Source organism: Magallana gigas, chromosome 9 (genome assembly GCF_963853765.1).
Source record: "Magallana gigas chromosome 9, xbMagGiga1.1, whole genome shotgun sequence".
NCBI lineage: Eukaryota > Metazoa > Mollusca > Bivalvia > Ostreida > Ostreidae > Magallana > Magallana gigas.
Genome location: NC_088861.1, coordinates 27,554,231 through 27,573,863, shown reverse-complemented (window position 1 = coordinate 27,573,863; position 19,633 = coordinate 27,554,231). Strand labels below are relative to the sequence as shown.

Sequence of the window (19,633 nt, the reverse complement as noted above, 5' to 3'; positions counted from 1 at the left end):
ATGGACAGTTCCTCCGCTTAATTGACAACTGTCATTTAGACTATCCATATTGTTTGTGTTTGGACACTAGAGACAACCTCTTTGTGGCTGAACATGAAACAGGTAAAGTAAAGAAAATCCAATACAGCATGTCACTGTGAACATTTCATTATTCATGTGTACAAAGTAAACATCACATATGATTTAATGTAAATAAATTTCATCATGTGTAAATGTAATGCTATGTTCTTATACATAAACAATTGTTTATTAGGCCTATATAAAATGTAACCAAAATGTATGTGTGTGTGTGTAATTTGTGTTATGTTTATCAGACTTTAGTGACACTAACAACTGAGATATTGTATTTTATTCCTGCAAGTCTATATACATACTTATTACCTATATATTTTATGTGAAAATAAAATCGATATGTGTTGATAAATGAAAGTAAATTTGTAATATGTTGGTAAATGTAATTCAAACATTTAAACCTTTGTCCTAATTACATTTGCTGACTAAAACTAACCTCAAGATTTAGGTGTTGCAAACATCTCTTATTCTTTACAGATATTTTTTAAACTATCATATGATAAAACTGACAATTTAACAAAATCTATAATCATTTTATAGTAAGGATATTTCCTTACTTTTGGAAAGAAATGTTTGCATTGTATTGAGTACCAAATGATCATTTTTTAGAATTGATAAATATCAAATTTTACAATATTATTTGACACTTATTAGACAGTTGTCACTTTAACTGGATTTTAGATTCTTACTTTTATATATAAACCTCATGAGAAAATATCAGCTTAGATTCTCTGTTATTTATTGTTAATTTTCTTTAAGATCTGATTTCTTAAAAATTTCAACATTTGTCAATACAGAGAAAATCTCGAGTATATATACATAAGTTTAAATGTCAGCATTAAAGTTGATATCAGGATACCTGGTAGTGTAGTTTGACCCTTGAACTTTGTCTTTGATATCTTAATAACAGTAGGGGTTGTCAACTTATAAGTGTTGCACAGTGATTTAAGCTTAATGTGCTGCAATATAAAGGGATTCTAAAGATATCTTAAATAATCACCGTGCAACGATTTGACAATCAGAAAATATCTAGAGAGGGTTAAGTTTGAACCTGGTTTTTTACCCTGTGACCTCCACTCAGTACTGGTAGTGTACAGTGTACTATAGTTTGATGCATGTAAAGTATATCACTTTTGATTTTTATTGGACAACATTTCGTATATCAATCTACAAAAAAGAAACCAAGATTCTTACTTTATATATGCATATATTAAAGAGTCATTTCCCTCGATCTGATTGGATTCTGTCATCGATAATTTGCCAAACCTAATTTAAATCAAACATGGTTGACCTGCACAGCACAAATTAATTCTTGTGTTTATAAAGTGTTCCATAGAAGTGTTGTAAGAAATGTTATATGTACCATGCATTGATATCAGGAAAATGAGTAAAAGTTGATTAATAAAGTTTACATTAATCTGTACTTTAATTAAAAGGTTTAAGGTTATATCTAAGAAATAATTACATGTACAGAGAAAATTGCATGTATACATATATGAAGTACATTCTTTAAATTAAATATGTTTCTAAAATATGTAACATATACTAATGTGTCAAATACTCCTGGAAGAAAAACCACTAATATTCAGAAATAAGCAATACCAATAAACATAATATATATAGTGCATATATATGCATAAAAACGTATGTTACAGATCTCTCTCTCTCTCTCTCTCTCTCTCTCTCTCTCTCTCTCTGTCTCTCTCTCTCTCTCATCGGTCAAAAGGAAGTAATCCAAATATAGTATATAATGCAGTAAGTAGGCCTATAAAAATAACTGCAGATATTTTGCTTTAGAAAACTAAGCATTGAACAAGGTTGTCCGTTCATCTTTAGTTTAATGCTACGTATATCATTACCAGTTCTAAAATTAATTTGCTATATACCGGTATTGTATGCTAAAACATTAAATGGCCTACTAAAAATTGTTTTCTTTAGAAGAATATTAGTACATGTAAGGATATTCTTTTGATTAGATTGTGCTCTGAGTCAGAGAAACGTATAATTAGTGAACATGTTACATTATATTTTTGCGTGCACAAGTATTGAATAACAGAATAAGCGATTTCTTTTTCTCTCTTTTCAGTCGTTTATTTCTCCTGTGTGGGTTTGTGTTTACTCTCTCTCTCTCTCTCTCTCTCTCTCTCTCTCTTTCTCTCTCTCTCAAGAAGAACTTTTCAAATTTAAAGAATGTATTTTTAACCTATTTTGGGACATTTACCGATATTTATCTATATCATGGAAAAGTTATCCGTCAGAAAAAAGGTCATTGCATTTGCATTTAATGTTTCATAAAAACTGTTCACAATATGTGACCGAAAATGTATGTGTATGCTTGTTTGTTAAAAATGTACATTTACATATACTGCACGTTACTGTTAATCTATTTATTTAATCAGATTTTTATTTTTAATTATAAACTTCTTTACCGGAGAGAAAATTTTGCATTTGAATACGTTTTGCTCTAAATATCTAGCATATCAAAATAAAATACCTTTTGCGAAAATGATTTTAATACATTAATAAACTGACTAGCCAAACACATGTGAACTAAGAGAAGTAACTCTTAAAAGGTTTAAAGTTTTGAATCGTTCTTTCAGTACTGCATGGTGACTGCGTTTTGCAAATAAATGCACAAAATTATATAGCTAGACTACCTTAGAGAAACAGTCGAAGTGTGGAAGAAATAAGTGGTCTATTTCAAACTGCATAAAACCCCGAGCTGAAACGGACCGCTAGTGTTGGCCCAATGGTCCCAAGAGGACTCGATCCTCGCTTGCAGAATAAGACGCCGCTGCACCAAGTGTCTTTACATGTATGTATCTATAGTTGGCACACCCTCTATAGGAAGGTGTATACAAACTCCTATGTTAATAATGGGCTATTGGTTAAACCTTTTAAACTCCTGTATGTAAGAAATGGTATAAGACAATTTTTTTCCTTATTGCTTTCAAGTGAACACTCCTACGGGCTCTCCTGGATAACTTCCCTTCAAAGTATCAAATTGCACACAGGCAAAAGTGGCTCGCATGATTCTCATATGAAATTCGCATGAAGTTCATGCGAATTCTTCGCATGAGAAGGAGACGAAAAATAACACGCATGAATTTCATGCAAAAACTTCATGCGATTTTGACATAATTTTCAGGCGAATATCATATGATTAAAATTTCGCACAATATTCATGCGAAAATTATATCTTATGCTTCATTGTTGTTTCATGCGAATATCATGCAAATATCATGCAATTTTCATACAAAATACTATTCAGCTTAATTTAATAATGTTGAAAGCTTGATCTCTTTTCATCTAAATTTGAAAATATAAGCTGTTATATTTTGCAAAGAAAACTGAATCCCTTCCCTTCAAAGTATCAAATTGTATCATGTCACTGAATTAGATATAATCGAATGAAGCTGACATAGAGATGTTAACATTATTAAGGTACGTAAACCGCACCTCTCTATAGTTGTGTAAAACAATTATAGCCCCAATGACGAGATGGGAGAAGCACACTTTTAGCCAGGAATACGGAGTGATTTATTTTTTGCCCCTAATGTGGCCGATTGACATCTAATCATCGTTTCTCCTAAGATCGTAGACCTGTTCATGAGGACATTAATTATTGACTGTTATTTAGCAGTCTAATGGTGTGGGGGCGACGTTTCAAATGCACCACAGCGTGAGAAACAAGTTAATACATGCTAGGTATGGTAGGGAGAAGTAATAGCCCAGAGTTAAGGGAGGTAACACAACTCTGCTGAAAAAAAAATGAAAATAATATTTATAGATTTGTCATGTTGTAAATTTTGAATTTACCGGGTGGGTGTAAATACAAAATTTACAACATGACAATGTTGTAAATTTTGTATTTACACCCACCCAGTAAATTCAAAATTTACAACATGACAGATTATTTCTATGTTTAATGTTTTAAGTCCCCATTCACGTTAATACCCACAATAGATGCTTGACGCTATAAAGCCATTGTTAAAGCAATGTATCTCCGAATTTATAACTTTTACATTTCTAAAATAGGAACAATATTCGAGCATATTGTGATGACGATGATGTATTTTTTTAAATTTAAAATTCAGTAACTTGCCTTAGATGTTACATTTCTAAGTCAACCATTTCACATTGGTAATAAATGTTTTTGCACTGCTTTAGTAGGTCATTTTAATATTGATATATCCCCCCCGCCCCCCGTCATTAGTGAGTTGATTCGCAACTAATCGGAACTTTTTGACATGCATCGGATTGCATTGATTATTTGCAGTAACAAGGTCATTAAAGTATTTGAATTCTTAAAATATACTTAATAAAACTTTTCAAGGGACCTGGACACGATTTTTGATCAAAATTTTCTTTTTCTTATTTTATGTATAAAATGGTTTACTTGCTCATTTTGAATGATTGACCAAAATTTGAATGTTAGAAGTCAAGTCTTAAGAGAGATACAGAGGTAAGAAATCATTGTTATCTAAACAAAGCCCAAGTCTTATATTTGTTAACAAATAATGTAAAGTATGGAATTACCATTTCTATGACCAATTGACTCGTGGAAATGATATGATAAACAGAAAAAAGGCAACATTTGATTGAGACTTATACCAATAAAAACACATATGTAAACCATAGCAAAGCTTGAGCCTTGCTTACAAAACATAGATTTCAAACGTTGTATCTTGCTTATGACTTAATATTTGACTTTCAAATTTTGATAAAGAATTAAAAGTACCCATATTAACCATTCTAAATATTAAAATTGGAAAAATAAAATTTTGAATTTTGAGCTTCAATCGTGTCCAAGTCCCTTTAAGCATTTTATCCAAAATGTTAGTTTTTATTCTCTATATCAAAACATCAAAAAATAAGATCTTGATATCATTAAATATTGTTTAATTATACTGGTATTAATTAAATACTGATATTCATGATCAATGTACATGTAACTTAATATTCACTTACTTCTAAATAATTTATACATGTAAATACTGCTGTATACAAAAACTCTCTCCTTCTCTCTCTCTCTCTCTCTCTCTCTCTCTCTCTCTCTCTCTCTCTCATTGTGACATTGAGGTTCCACTGACATTAATATTGATGTCTGGTAGAACCATACAAGGATTTAAGATTCTCTTTCTCCCTCTCTCTCTCTCTCTCTCTCTCTCTCTCATTGTGACACTGAGGTTCCACTGACATTAATATTGGTGTCTGGTAGGATCATACAGGAAGTTATGATATCTACCCTGTCCTCCAAGTGAAACAAGTCATTGGTCAGGTTCCTCATATTGTGGGAGAGATCCTACAAATACATATATTAGAATGGTTATAACATGTAAAAATATATATAGAAATGATTATAACATGTAAAAATATATAGAACATATTAACAATACCACATACAAGCACATAGACCATCATTAAGGTAGAAAGGCTTACTCTGCCTTACTTGCCTACTTAAACAATGACTGAAGCATGCACTTTAAACCTAATAACAAGAGGCCCAGGGGCCACATCACTCACCTGAGCAACAATTGCCTTAACTCTGATCAAATTAGCATTACAGTATCGAAATCAAAGTATCTTAACAACTAAGTACAGTAGATCTTGCTAAAAAATTAAAAGTCTTCCAATCCAAGACCCTTTTGTTGTTATACCTGTAAGAAGATTTTTCTCTATTCCTTTACCCCCCCCCCCCATTTTGTGGCCCCACTTTTCTCTAGGGAATCATGGTTTCATCAAACTTTAATCTGCACAACCTGTGCTTTCGCACAAGTAACTGCGTTTTGGACTGAAAACTTTCCCAGAATATTTTTAAAAGAGGATTTTTAAAAGATTTTCTCTATATATTCCTATATAAAAATTCATCCCCCAATTGTGGCCCCGCCCTACCCCCGGGGACCATGCTTTGTATAAACGTGAATCTACATAATCTGAGGATGCTTCCACTCAAATTTGAGTTTTCCTGGCCTAATATTTTTTGAGTAGAAGATTTTTAAAGATTTTCTCTATATATTCCAATGTAAAACTTGATACCCCCATTGTGACCTCATCCTACCACCGGGGACCATGATTTGAACAGACTTGAATCTACACTACCTGAGAATGCTTCCTTTCGAATTTTAGCTTTTTCTGGCCTGATAGTTTTTGAGAAGAAGATTTTTTAAAGATTTTCTCTATATATTCCTATGTAAAACTTGATCCCCCATTGTGGCCCCACCCTACCCCCGGGGAACATGATTTGAACAAACTTGAATCTACACTCCCTGAAGATGCCTCCACACAAGCTTAAGCTTTTCTGGCCTAATAGTTTTTGAGAAGAAGATTTCTGAAAAATATCAACAAATTTTCAATAATTTTCTCCCCCTTAAAGAGAGCGTGGCCCTTCATTTGATCAAACCTGAATTTCCTTCACCCAGTAATGCTTTGTGCCAAGTTTGGTTGGAATCTGCCCAGTGGTTCTGGAGAAGAAGACGAAAATGTGAAAAGTTTACAACGACAAAGCCGCCAAAGACGACAGACAACAGACAAATCTTGATCAGAAAAGCTCACTTGAGCTTTCAGCTCAGGTGAGCTAATAATATGTACAGAGATTCTAAACAGGGGGAGAAAATGGGGGAGCTTTTACAACAGTGTGTTGGCTATTTCAAAATTAAATAATTTTCTGGATGAATCTACTTGTATCAACAATTTTTTTAGAAATTGAAAACATAACACAATTTACAGGGTTTTGGTTTTAAAACAGTTAACACACACATGTACTTTATACATGTATATACTGGTATTGATTATTCAATAATTTCTAAAAGCAGTGTTACTCTTTAAATACAAAGCATCTCCAGCAACAATAAATAGATTATATATAATGAATTACCCCCCTTTGTCCATCTGAACACAAACACCTCTATCGCATTTATGATGAAAACCAAGTAAGATCATTGATTCCTGATTAAGTACATATGATAACTGCAATAAATTGATTTATGGGCTACTTGTACATTTACCTATCCCAATAAGTCTCTTTAATTTGTTAGCTAAGTATACCTACCCTAGCAAGTCCATTTGATATGTAAGCTACATATACTCTTTCCCCAATAGGTGCCTTTCATATGTTGGCTACATTAACTACTCTAATAAGTGCCTTTGATGTGTTGGTAACATGTACAGTAAAACACGCTTATAACAAAGTCCCAAGGACGGCCAATTTAACTTCGTTATAAGCGTAATTCGTTATATCCGTCAAGTTTACAACATGAAATAGAGACTTGGGGAATGAAATTCACTTCGCTGTAAGCGTCAATTCATTATAAGCGTGTTCGCTATAACCATGTTTTACTGTACCTACTCAAATAAGTGCCTTTGATATCTTGGCTACATGTACCTACCCAAATATAAAGTGCCTTGGATATGTTTGCTACCTGTATCTTCCCCAAAAAGAGCCTTAGATATGTTGGCTACATGTACTTACCCCAATATGTGCCTTTGATTTGATGGCTACGTGTACCTACTCCAATAAGTGCCTTTGATGTTTGCTATATATACTTACCCCAATCAAAGCCTTTGACTTATGGAGTTGGAGACTTGTGTTGTGTAGATCTTTGGCAGACACCAGGTACATCTGATGGACAGAATCCACCAGGTGTCTCCTCAAACTGGCATTCTTCTCTCCTATATGTCATAACAAAATGGAAACATTCTTTTCAAAATGATGTGGTTTATTGTTTACATAACACAACAGACTTTGTGCTGTGACCTTAAAATTTGAAGTTTTAAATTATAAATGATTCCTACGTATACCGATATATGTTAAGTATTTTGAATTCAAACCGATTGAAATTAGTGCAACGTTTTAAATTTTAAACAAATGTTTACAAAATTAATGGTGTATGGCAAAAAGTTTTTGCTTGGTCCTTGTACTTACTTAACTTCTTGTGGAGCAGACTGGAAAAAAATCAAAATGAGCAATGAGCAAAATGTTAACTTAGAAACAATATCAGAATTCTACAAATACATGAATCGCTATTGCATACCATATTATATATATATATATATATATATATATATATATATATATATATATATATATATATATATATATATATATATATATATATATATATATATATAAATATATATATATATATAAATTATTATCTTTTTCATTTTAAATTTATTGGTATTTATTATGTTTCTTAAACAGTACTCTGTCCATGCGAATAAACATGAGAGGACAAATTGTGTTGACAGATACATGTAAATCAATATAACATAAAATAGATTCCATATCTCCATGCTGTATCCTCTCCAACCACAGAAAACTAAATCAGAAAAATACCTAATATACCTAATACATGCACCTTGTACATATACATGTATATTTACATTCAACAAGTATAATTCACCCCATTTCTTATCAAAATTTATTGCAATTCATAGGACTAAAATCTATGCACCATATTTATGGAAACCTTCATCAACCAAAGAAAAATCAAGGATTGCACAAAACATCATGCCGATATCAGATACATATTCTAATAGAAGACTATTTACTGTTTCTTTTAGCTAACGTACCTTATGCACATTAACAGTAATTTAATGAATTTTGCTAACTTTTTACAGTCAATCTATTAATTTGTTAAAAGAAAGATGTAAATATAAACAAAAAAATTCTTTCATTGTTGATTTATGCAGGTTATTAGGGTAGCGATCATTGCAGAAAAAAAAATACATAACCCCTTGTATTATACATATACTTTCCCCAATAAGTACCTCTAACTTGATGACTACATATACTTTCCCCAATAGGTACCTCTAACTTGATGACTACATATACTTTCCCCAATAAGTACCTCTAACTTGATGACTACATATACTATTCCCAATAAGTACCTCTAACTTGATGACTACATATACTTTCCCCAATAAGTGCCTCTAACTTGATGACTACATATACTTTCCCCAATAAGTACCTCTAACTTGATGACTACATATACTTTCCCCAATAAGTACCTCTAACTTGATGACTACATATACTTTCCCAAATAAGTACCTCTAACTTGATGACTACATATACTTTCCCAAATAAGTACCTCTAACTTGATGACTACATATACTTTCCCCAATAAGTACCTCTAACTTGATGACTACATATACTATTCCCAATAAGTACCTCTAACTTGATGCTACATATACTTTCCCCAATAAGTACCTCTAACTTGATGCTACATATACTTTCCCCAATAAGTACCTCTAACTTGATGACTACATATACTTTCCCCAATAAGTACCTCTAACTTGATGCTTCATATACTTTCCCCAATAAGTACCTCTAACTTGATGCTACATATACTTTCCTCAATAAGTACCTCTAACTTGATGACTACATATACTTTCCCCAATAAGTACATCTAACTTGATGACTACATATAATTTTCCCAATAAGCGCCTCTAATTTGATGACTACATATACTTTCCCCAATAAGCGCCTCTAACTTGATGACAACATATACTATTCCCAATAAGTACCTCTAACTTGATGCTACATATACTTTCCCCAATAAGTACCTCTAACTTGATGACTACATATACTATTCCCAATAAGTACCTCTAACTTGATGACTACATATACTTTCCCCAATAAGTGCCTCTAACTTGATGCTACATATACTTTCCCCAATAAGTGCTTCTAACTTGATGCTACATATACTTTCCCCAATAAGTACCTCTAAATTGATTACTACATATACTTTCCCCAATAAGTACCTCTAACTTGATGACTACATATGCTTTTCCCAATAAGTGCCTCTAACTTGATGACTACATATACTTTCCCCAATAAGTGCCTCTAACTCGATGACTACATATACTATTCCCAATAAGTGCCTCTAACTTGATGCTACATATACTTTCCCCAATAAGTTCCTCTAACTTAATGATAACATATATTATTCCCAATAAGTACCTCTAACTTGATGACTACATATACTTTCCCCAATAAGTACCTCTAACTTGATGACTACATATACTTTCCCCAATAAGTGCCTTTCATATGTTGACTACATGTACCTACCTCCATTAATGCCTCTGATTTGATAGCTACAAGTACCTACCCCAATAAGTGCCTTTGATTTGTTGGCTACATGTACTTACCCCAATCAAAGCCTTTGACTTATGGAGTTGCAGACTTGTGTTGTGTAGATCTTTGGCAGACACCAGGTACATCTGATGGACAGAATCCACCAAGTGTCTCCTCAAACTGGCATTCCTCTCTCCTATATGTCATAACAAAACAGAAACACTGAATTTTTTTCAATATTATATGGTTTATTGCTTAAATAACACAAAAGGCTTTGCACTGTGGTCTTAACATTTGCAGTATTAAGTTATGAATAATTCTTACATATACAGATATATATTTAATATTTTAAACTCAAATTGATTGAAATTAATGTTTTAAATTTCAAACTAAAGTTTACCAAATTTGATAATATACCATTAAGTAAAAGATGTATGCCAAATGTTTTGGTTGGTCCTCACACTTAATTAACTTCTTGTGGAGCAGACCGGGGAAAAAAATCAAAACAAGCAATAAGCAAAATATTAACTTAGAAACAATATCTACAAATACATGAAGCCATATTGCATACCTTATTATTATTTTTTTATTCTTTTGGTATTTAATATGTTTCATAAACAGTACTCTGTTCAAGCAAATAAAACATGGGCGGACAAATAGTGTTGCAGATATACAAGTAAATTAATATAACATAAAATAGATTCTGTATATATATGCTGCATCCTCTCCATCACAAAAAAACTTAATCAGAAAAATATCTATATCTAATACATGCACCTTGTACATAATTATATATTTACAACCAACAAGTATAATTCATTCCATTTCTCATCGAAATTTGTTATATTTACATTTTCAACTGTCGTTGTCTGTGATAACATTAGGAATCAATTTTGAACCCTAAAACCCAAAAAATTCATAAAACCTGAGTGACACAAAATGGGCATGTCTAATAGCAAAACCGAAAAACGGTATTGGTTGTGCTGCGTAATAATAAATAACATGAGTTACATAAAAAATAGTGGTTTTAGATGTATGTTGTTTTAACATGTACAAATTGGAAATAATTTAAAATGATATAAGTAATAAGGAACCATTCCTTGAATATTATGAGGTGATAAATCCAGTCAGAGCGTGGTCAATCTTTCATAAAGCCCTTCGGGCTTTATTGGTTTTGACCATGACCTGACCGAAATTATCACCTCATATTACTCAAAGAATGATTTCTTATTCCTTAAATTAAATTCATAGCTCTGTAGAAACTGACAAGAATAAAATCTATATACCCCATTTATCGATTTGACGAAACCTTCATCAACCAAAGAAAAATCAAGGACAGCACAAAAAAATCATACTGGTATCAGATTTAAATTCCAATAGGAGATGATATGGCTTTTTCTTTTAGCTTAGGCACCAGATGCATATTAACAGAAATTTAGTGAACTTTACTAACTTTTAACAATCAATCTATTAATTTGTTTAAGCAAAGATGTAACAAACAATAAAATGCTTTATTTGATGATTCAGGCAGGTTATGAAGGTAGCAATCATTTCAGGAAAAAAATACATAACCCGTGTTAGTGAGTTATGTAATTTTTCTGCAATGTTGCCACCTTCATATCCTGCATGAATCACCAAAGTTATATTCTTCTCCGAGCCATTAGGTGCATAAGGGCGGTGCTTATTTCGGTTTCTATGGTGCTAAGCAGATGAGATGAGAGTCATTGACTTCCCCTGGATGGGGACACCAGTCCATTGCAGGTTAAAGCCCAGCATAAGCTGGTACCCAATTTTGCCTGGGTTGACTAAGACACTGTAGATAAAGTCCCTTGTCTAAGTGTACAACACACAACATCAAACGACCACAGCAGGGTTTGAACCAGCAACCTTTGGGTTAAAGGCCAAATGCAACTTAAAACTTTAGCCATGTGCTCCACAAGAATCACCAAAGAAAGCATTTCATTTTTTGGAATTACCTGTCATAATTTTGGTTGCTGGTCACTGAATGGGACCCAGTGTCCTCTCTCTCTCTCTCTCTCTCTCTCTCTCTCTCTCTCTCTCTCTCTCATTCTCTCTCTTTATTTGGCAATAGCTTTCTGCACAGTTTGGCAGAATTTTAATTTTCTTCTCTTTTTTATTTCCTTTCTACATAGAAAGATAGCAAGTAATGTATAAATACATGTATTACCTACAAGACCCCATGCATGTCACTGCATACTAACAAACAGAATTATTAAGTTTAAAACCTGCATACAATGTACATGTAACAGAATAATCATGTGCATGCTTCATGTATATATCAGAGCTAAAAAAAAAAAAACGAATTTTATTTTATTTTGATTGGAAATTACATGAATACAAAATAAAATTACTTCCCATTCCTTATTTTATTTGAGTACTTAATTCCGCAATTTGATTTAACCGTTTTGCATCAAATCACGAGAATATGAAATCATGAACCTCAAATGTTTATCATAGTTTCATTTAATTAGTTTACCTTGCAAGAAAAAATCAAGATTTTAAAATCTGCAAGATATGCTTCTCCTGATTTTATTGGATATTATTTCCTTACATGTAATTAGGAATCTCCAGTATTAAAATTTTTTTGCTATCCTTTTCTTTTACAAAATCATGAAAATATAGATATTGCATGAATCAGCTGATTGACAATGGTACCTCTAAGGGCAGGAATGGGTGGGTTTGTCTCCCCTTCGTCATCTGACTCCAGGGCCTCTCCAGATATAGACACAACATTCACGAAGTTCTGGTCCGATTGTCTGACATCGGGCATTTAATGATTACAGAGAATTTATTTTACATCTTAAAGCTATACACGCTATAATTTGCGTCAATTTTGAATAAAGGGGAAAATGTATGTGTTTGATTACTAATAAAAGTTATCTTTATGCTGTTAATTATAATGCTCAATTCGATCACAAATATTAAACAATAAAAAATATTTATTTTCCTGCCAGGAAAGTAATGCCTCCTCGTGAATATCAATCTATCACGTGATATCGACAGCTAAATTTAGTCTATCATACCACAACTGGTGAAGGGTCAACATCTTCATAATTGTGATAGTTTCAAATAGATAGGAAAGAACATTTTCAGTAAAGCATAAATTTGTCCGATATACGAGTACAAACAAAGGAAAAAAATACAAGCCTGTGAGTAGATATGAATACTTCCTTTAAAAAAATGACGTAGACCTGTGTTTTTCCCCTATGTGCTATTTATAGATCTTATTAGTGTTAATGCAGAAGTAAGGGTATCGTGAATGACAGACGTATTTTACTCATTATACATGTATGTATTTCAAATTAACAACTGTTCAGCATATTAAAAATCAAGTTGGATATTTAATTAGGCGAACAATAACGACCACCTAGTTCTCCGCGGACATGCGCAATGAGGTCGGTTTCGCTCTTCATTCATCAATATTCATGAAAAGGTATATTTTCCTGGCAGGAAAATAAACAATTAAAAATCTATATCTTTGTAACAGGATGGAATTCACCATTGTAATTTACAGATTAAGGATAACTTTTATAAGTAGACAAACACATGCGTTTTCACTGTCATTCAAAATTCACGTAAATTATAGCGTGTATAGCTTTAATGTTAACTATTCATCATAGGAATGATCAAGACTCTACAAGGAATTTTTAAATTTTGCAAAAACTTCCATGCCCTAAGAGGTGACTGGTTCAAATTTACAGGGGTGCAAGTTCAAATCTTGCTATGGATGCAACATTAATTGTGAAATTTGTACTAAAAAAATATGTCATTGTTAAATAAGCTGAAATAGTTTATTTCTTATACCTTTAACATATTTGTTTTGATGTATTCTTATCAAACATATAATATCAATTATCAAATCGTTGATATGAAAAAAGTTTAGATATACAGAAGCAAAGAAAGTTTTAAGTGATTTAATTTAAGCTTTGATCTTTTGAGGGAGGCTTGAGGCCTATTATTTATTTCAAAACACCTTCACATGACATTCCATTGTTCAAGTTAAAGCAGGGACTTATATAATAATACTAAGTATAGTATATATGTCCCTGGTTAAAAAACGAATGCACATATATATCATCAAAATATTACACACCCCTCCATATTGTCTAAGGAAGACATTTAACCCCTTTTGACCTTGCAGGAATATACCATCAAACCATCTTTCGCCAAGAAACTCATTATCTTTTCATAGGAAATTACATCATCTTCCCAAGTCAAGGGTTTCTGATCCGCACCGCTTCTCACAGAGATTCTAGCAGTAATACATGTAATAATGAACAAGAAGTAATTACCGATTGAACTTTTTGTATGTATACAAATGAAATTCAGAGTAGTTTGTGACAAGCGGTGCAGATCAGAAACCCTTGACTTGCGAACATGAAATTACATGAGAGGAAAATGTTCCACCAGTGTCCAAAAACGTGCTAGGAAATGATCATGAATTGCCATTAACAATTTAACAAAAAATATTAAATAGTTTTAGTATGCATATTATGGTGTTTTTTTTTAACACCGCAGTCTTATTGCAGTCTATTTTGAAGAAAAATCTTATATTTGAATTTAAAGGGAAAATATCAAGTTGAATAAAAGTTAACAACATTGGACCATTCATCTGTTTATTGATGCAACACGTTATGAATTGGTACTTGTAAGTACGTAGACTTCATCCTCTTCGTCTGATTCTGATGCCTCTCGATACACAACTGTTCTGATCGCTGGCTCCATCAAAGATCTACAAACTAAGTGATGAAACTGTGGTCAAGCTTACGTACGCCCACTCCCAGTAAAATCGAAAGTAGAAATAAAGCAAATGAAACCAATCCGGAAAGACAAACAAATATCCCGATTTCTGCAAATAATCCTCGATATCCAGTAATCACTTGGGGAGGGGGAGGGGGAAAGCACAAGTATTGTTATAATATCAAAACAATCGGATGAAATTTTAGTGTAGTATTTCATTTTAAAGCAATATTTAAAACAGCTAGCAATAAATGGTATTAATTAGTTTGTAATTACGTATCAATTAATTAATGAATTAATAGAATTAATTTTTCAGAAATGAGAAAAATTCTTTTTATAAATGTATATTTCTACAATTAAATAAATGACCCACTGTTACCATATACATGTACTTATGCGCATACAAAGAAGGGTGGGTCAGGGGGCCGGGCCCTCTAGGAAATTAAAACTTTATTTAATCTGTAAAAACGAGTTACTTTTTAGTACTGAACACAGATATATAACTTTATGAAATGATACGTATTTACGTCCATAAATATACATTTTCATGACCTGATCTAGGTAAGGGGGTGGAGGAAGAATCCGGAATCCCTCGGAAATTTCGGACTTGTTAAAACACATACCAGGTATGCACCATAAGTTACCAAATACATGTAAAGGCCTTAATGGACCCCCTCTAGGAAACGGAATTCTCCCTTAAAACTTAATTCTCTGAGAAAAAAAATCCTGAATCCGCCTACGATATTAAATCGATTTTTTTATGTATCATACATACTAGTATGTATTATTTCTCATCTTGAAACACTACTACAACTCATTATACTATTGGACTTGCCCATCATATTTCACTTCAGGAACTGCGTCACACCGCAATAGCGACTAGACCAGGAAGTAAAATACCCGAGTCGCCATGTTTGAGAGTGAAGGTATGTAGTCAGTTTTTAAACAAAAAACCAGTGTCTAATGAGTTACATATAACAATTGTTTGTAGATTTTATCGGGAAAAAATTCTGTTTTATATCTTAACGCTAAATGAAGTAAAAATGAGCAAAGAATTTCAAATTATTTAAAGGTCATAATAAACAACGCAAACTTGTTTACTTCCTTTATGTCTAGCAAAAGTTCACCCGTAGGTTTATTTTCTTCACAATAATTAGCTTGATGTTCATATTGAAAACATTATTCTATTTAACCTGGAATTATTATTTTTCTTCAGAATTATCTAAACCAATCTATCAAGTTGTCTGACCATGGACCGCCGTACTTGGGCCCAGGATGTGTTACGGTGTCATCTCTGTGAGACCCCGGCCCCCCCTATGTACTGTGACATTTGTCACATTCATCTATGTGTAGCCTGTGTTGGGAAACATATCTTAGATGAATCCAAAGAACACAAAGTGGTAACATTAAAAAATCGGGGATTCATACCTGAATGTTCAAGACATTCAAAAAAATTGTGCGAACTTTATTGCGAACAATGTAACACTCCTATTTGTGTGCAGTGTGTCTCCTCAGGTGAACATATAGGACACAAACAAGTTGAAATTTTAAAAACCCTTCAAAGCAAGAAAGATTCACTACAGAGAGATTTAGATGAATTAGAGAAATTGATTTATCCTAAATACCAAGAGATTGTATCTAATATCCCAGTTCAGAAAGCTGATCTGCATCAAAACTCCAAGAAATTAACAACAGCTCTAGACAAACATGGAGAAGACTTGAACAGAGAAATAGACATTGCCATCCAAAAACTGAAATCTGACGTGGATGAAATGGAATCCAAACACCTGGTAGTCCTTGATAAGCAAGAAAATGAAATCAAACGCAGTATTTCTGAAATTGAACAGAGCATTGCTGATCTGAAGAAATCACTCAACTCAAATGATGTCAGCCTTGTCTCTTCTTATAAATCCCGGGTTGCTGAATTCAGAATTTTGCCCCCAAAACTAACAGTTTCTTTACCAAGATTCATCCCTCAGAAGATTAACAAAGAACAGATTTATCGGCAAATTGGGTCTCTCTCAGCGTTATCTATTAAAACAGAAGAACATGGCTATACATTGGATTCTTCTGGTGCTGAATCCTCTCCCCCGGGCAGACCGCTCATTGATGTACCACGGATCATCACAGAAATAAACACAGAGTATGGAAAATCTAATGCACTACGCTGTGTTACCTGTCTGAGTGATGATGAAGTGTGGACGAGTGGTAGGGACAACATGATGAGACTCTACAACCTCCACAGTAAACTAGTGAAGTCCATCCAAACCAAGTCAGGGAGGATATCACAGGACATAGCAGTGACACAGAGTGGTGAACTAGTTTATACTGATCCCAATGATAGAACTGTGAACATAGTGAAGAATACACAGATACAGACAGTGATCAGACTACAGGGGTGGTATCCTCTCAATGTCTGTAGTAACTCCTCTGGTGACCTGCTGGTTGTCATGATCACTGATGATAGGAAACAAGCAAAAGTTATGCGTTACTCTGGCTCCACAGAGAAACAAACCATTCAATACGATGACAAAGGACAACCTCTCTATTCATCTAATGATTACACTAAATACATCAGAGAGAACAAGAACCTAGATATATGTGTAGCTGACTCTATGGCCAATTCAGTAGTGGTGGTCAATCAGGCCGGGAAACTCCGGTTTACCTACACCGGTCCTCCCTCTACTACAAAGAAACAATTTTATCCAGACGGTATCACTACAGACAGCCAGAGTCGGATCCTGACAACAGACCTCAACAACCACAGTATCCACATCCTGGATCAGAACGGACAGTTCCTCCGCTACATTGACAACTGTCATTTACAGAATCCATTCGGTTTAAGTGTGGACACCAGAGACAACTTGTTTGTTGGTGATAATCACACAGGTAAAGTGAAGAAAATCCAATACAGCATGCCACTGTGATCATCTCATTATTCATGTCTACAAAGTAAACATCACATATAATTCAATGTAAATAAATTTCATCATGTGTAAATGTAATGCTATGTTCTAATACATCAACGATTGTTCATATAGGCCTATATAAAATGTAACCAAACTTAACATGTGTGTGTAGTTTGTGCTATGTTTATCAAACTTTAGCGACACTAACAACTGAGAGATTGTATTTTATTCTTGTAACTCTATATAAATACTTATTATCTATATATTTTATGTGTAAACAAAATTGATATGTGTTGATAAATAAAAAAAAATGTAATGTATTAATAAATTTAATGCAAACATTAAAATCTTCGTCCTTATTACATTTACTGACTAAAACTAACCTAAGGACTTAGACGTTGCAAACATCTATTATTCTTTAACAAATGTTTCTTTAACTATGATAAAACTGATATTCAAAAATGGTTTAATAGTTAGGATATTTCACTACTTTTGGAAAGAAATGTTTGCATTGTATTGAGTACCAAATGATCATTTTTTTAAATTGATAAATATCAAACTTTACAGAATTTCTTACACTTACTTAAAACAGTTGTCACTGAAACTGGATTTTATAAACCTCATAATAAAAGATCAGCTTAGATTCTTTGTTATCTATAGTTAATTTTCTCAAAGATCTGATTTTATTTTTTAAATTTCAACTTTTGTCAATTTCTTTTTAGCGATATATCTCGAGTACACATTCCAAGATTCTTATTTTATATTTGCATATTTCCTCGATCTGATTGAATTCTTTTAATAATAAAGAGCCAAACCCAATTTAATTATGATCAAACATGGTTGGCCTGCACAGCACAAATGAACTCGTGTGCTTATAAAGTGTCCCATATAGAAGTGTGGACCATGCATTGATATCAGGAAAAGGAGTAAAAGCCGATTAATAAAGTTTATAAACGTTTACATTAATCTGTTCTTTAATTAAATGGTTTAAGGTTATATCTAAGAATTAATTACATGTACATAAAACCGAGTACATTAATTACATGTACAGAGAAAATTGCATGTATACATATATGAAGTACATTCTTTAAATTAAATATGTTTCTTAAATATGTAATATATACTAATGTGTCAAATACTCATGGAAGAAAAATCACGAATGTTCCGAAATAAGCAATGCCAATACACATATTATATATATAGTGCATGTATATGATTAAAACGTATTTAACTGCTACATGTATCTCTCTCTCTCTCTTTCTCTATCTCTCTCTCTCTCTCTCAATCTCTCAATCTCTCTCATCTCGGTCAAAGGGAAGTAATCCAAAAATATTGATAGGTTATTTGTATCACAAAATTACACGCATTTGACTGAATGTTGAATCGATTCTTTTTCTTATGCTTATCAAGTAAATGATGAAGACTTGCAACCAAGTACAAAAAACAGGGCATTTTTACACACTTGTTTTCCCTGGTGCTTGAACGGAGGGGGCGTATCTCAGGTAAAAATGATGAAATTGTGGGTAAGAGTTAAATGAGAGTTCTCATCTTAGCAAAATTGAAAACAAACAGATCGAGTTCACGACCCATTAATTAAAGCTACATATCAACACAAAAAGCACACATAAAGTACATGTAAGGATTATCCTTTTAATAACAGATTGTGTTCCGAGTGAGAGAAACTCGTAATAATTAAGTGTACATGTTACATTATATTTTCCTGTACAAGTTTTGAATTACAGAATAAGAGTTCTCTTGTTCTCTCTTTTCAGTCGTTTATGTATCCAGTGTGGGTTTGTGTTTAACCCCCCCC

At 32.8% G+C, this 19,633-nt stretch overlaps 2 protein-coding genes across 6 annotated transcripts in view; one reads left to right on the top strand and one right to left on the bottom strand.

Moving 5' to 3' along the window:
- Positions 1 to 19,633, bottom strand: part of LOC105328374 (biogenesis of lysosome-related organelles complex 1 subunit 3) — a 72,547-nt gene that overhangs the window by 41,331 nt on the left and 11,583 nt on the right. The window contains exons 4-6 of one of the 5 annotated variants that reach the window (XM_066070493.1): positions 7,997 to 8,016; positions 7,622 to 7,743; positions 4,971 to 5,377 (exon numbers count right to left, since the gene is read on the bottom strand). In XM_066070493.1, the coding sequence (XP_065926565.1) occupies positions 5,246 to 5,377; positions 7,622 to 7,743; positions 7,997 to 8,016 (274 nt within the window). In that variant the 3' untranslated portion in view covers positions 4,971 to 5,245. Of the gene's footprint in view, positions 1 to 4,959; positions 5,378 to 7,621; positions 7,744 to 7,996; positions 8,017 to 10,224; positions 10,347 to 19,633 lie in introns of those variants that run through there. The other 4 variants (XM_066070497.1, XM_066070495.1, XM_066070494.1 and 1 more) reach the window with 4 other exon arrangements.
- LOC136271139 (tripartite motif-containing protein 2-like) lies at positions 15,751 to 18,176 on the top strand. Its single transcript, XM_066070489.1, has 2 exons — positions 15,751 to 15,837; positions 16,128 to 18,176. Exon 2 carries the CDS (start codon positions 16,162 to 16,164, stop codon positions 17,836 to 17,838), a length of 1,677 nt encoding a protein of 558 aa, XP_065926561.1. The 5' UTR covers positions 15,751 to 15,837; positions 16,128 to 16,161; the 3' UTR covers positions 17,839 to 18,176.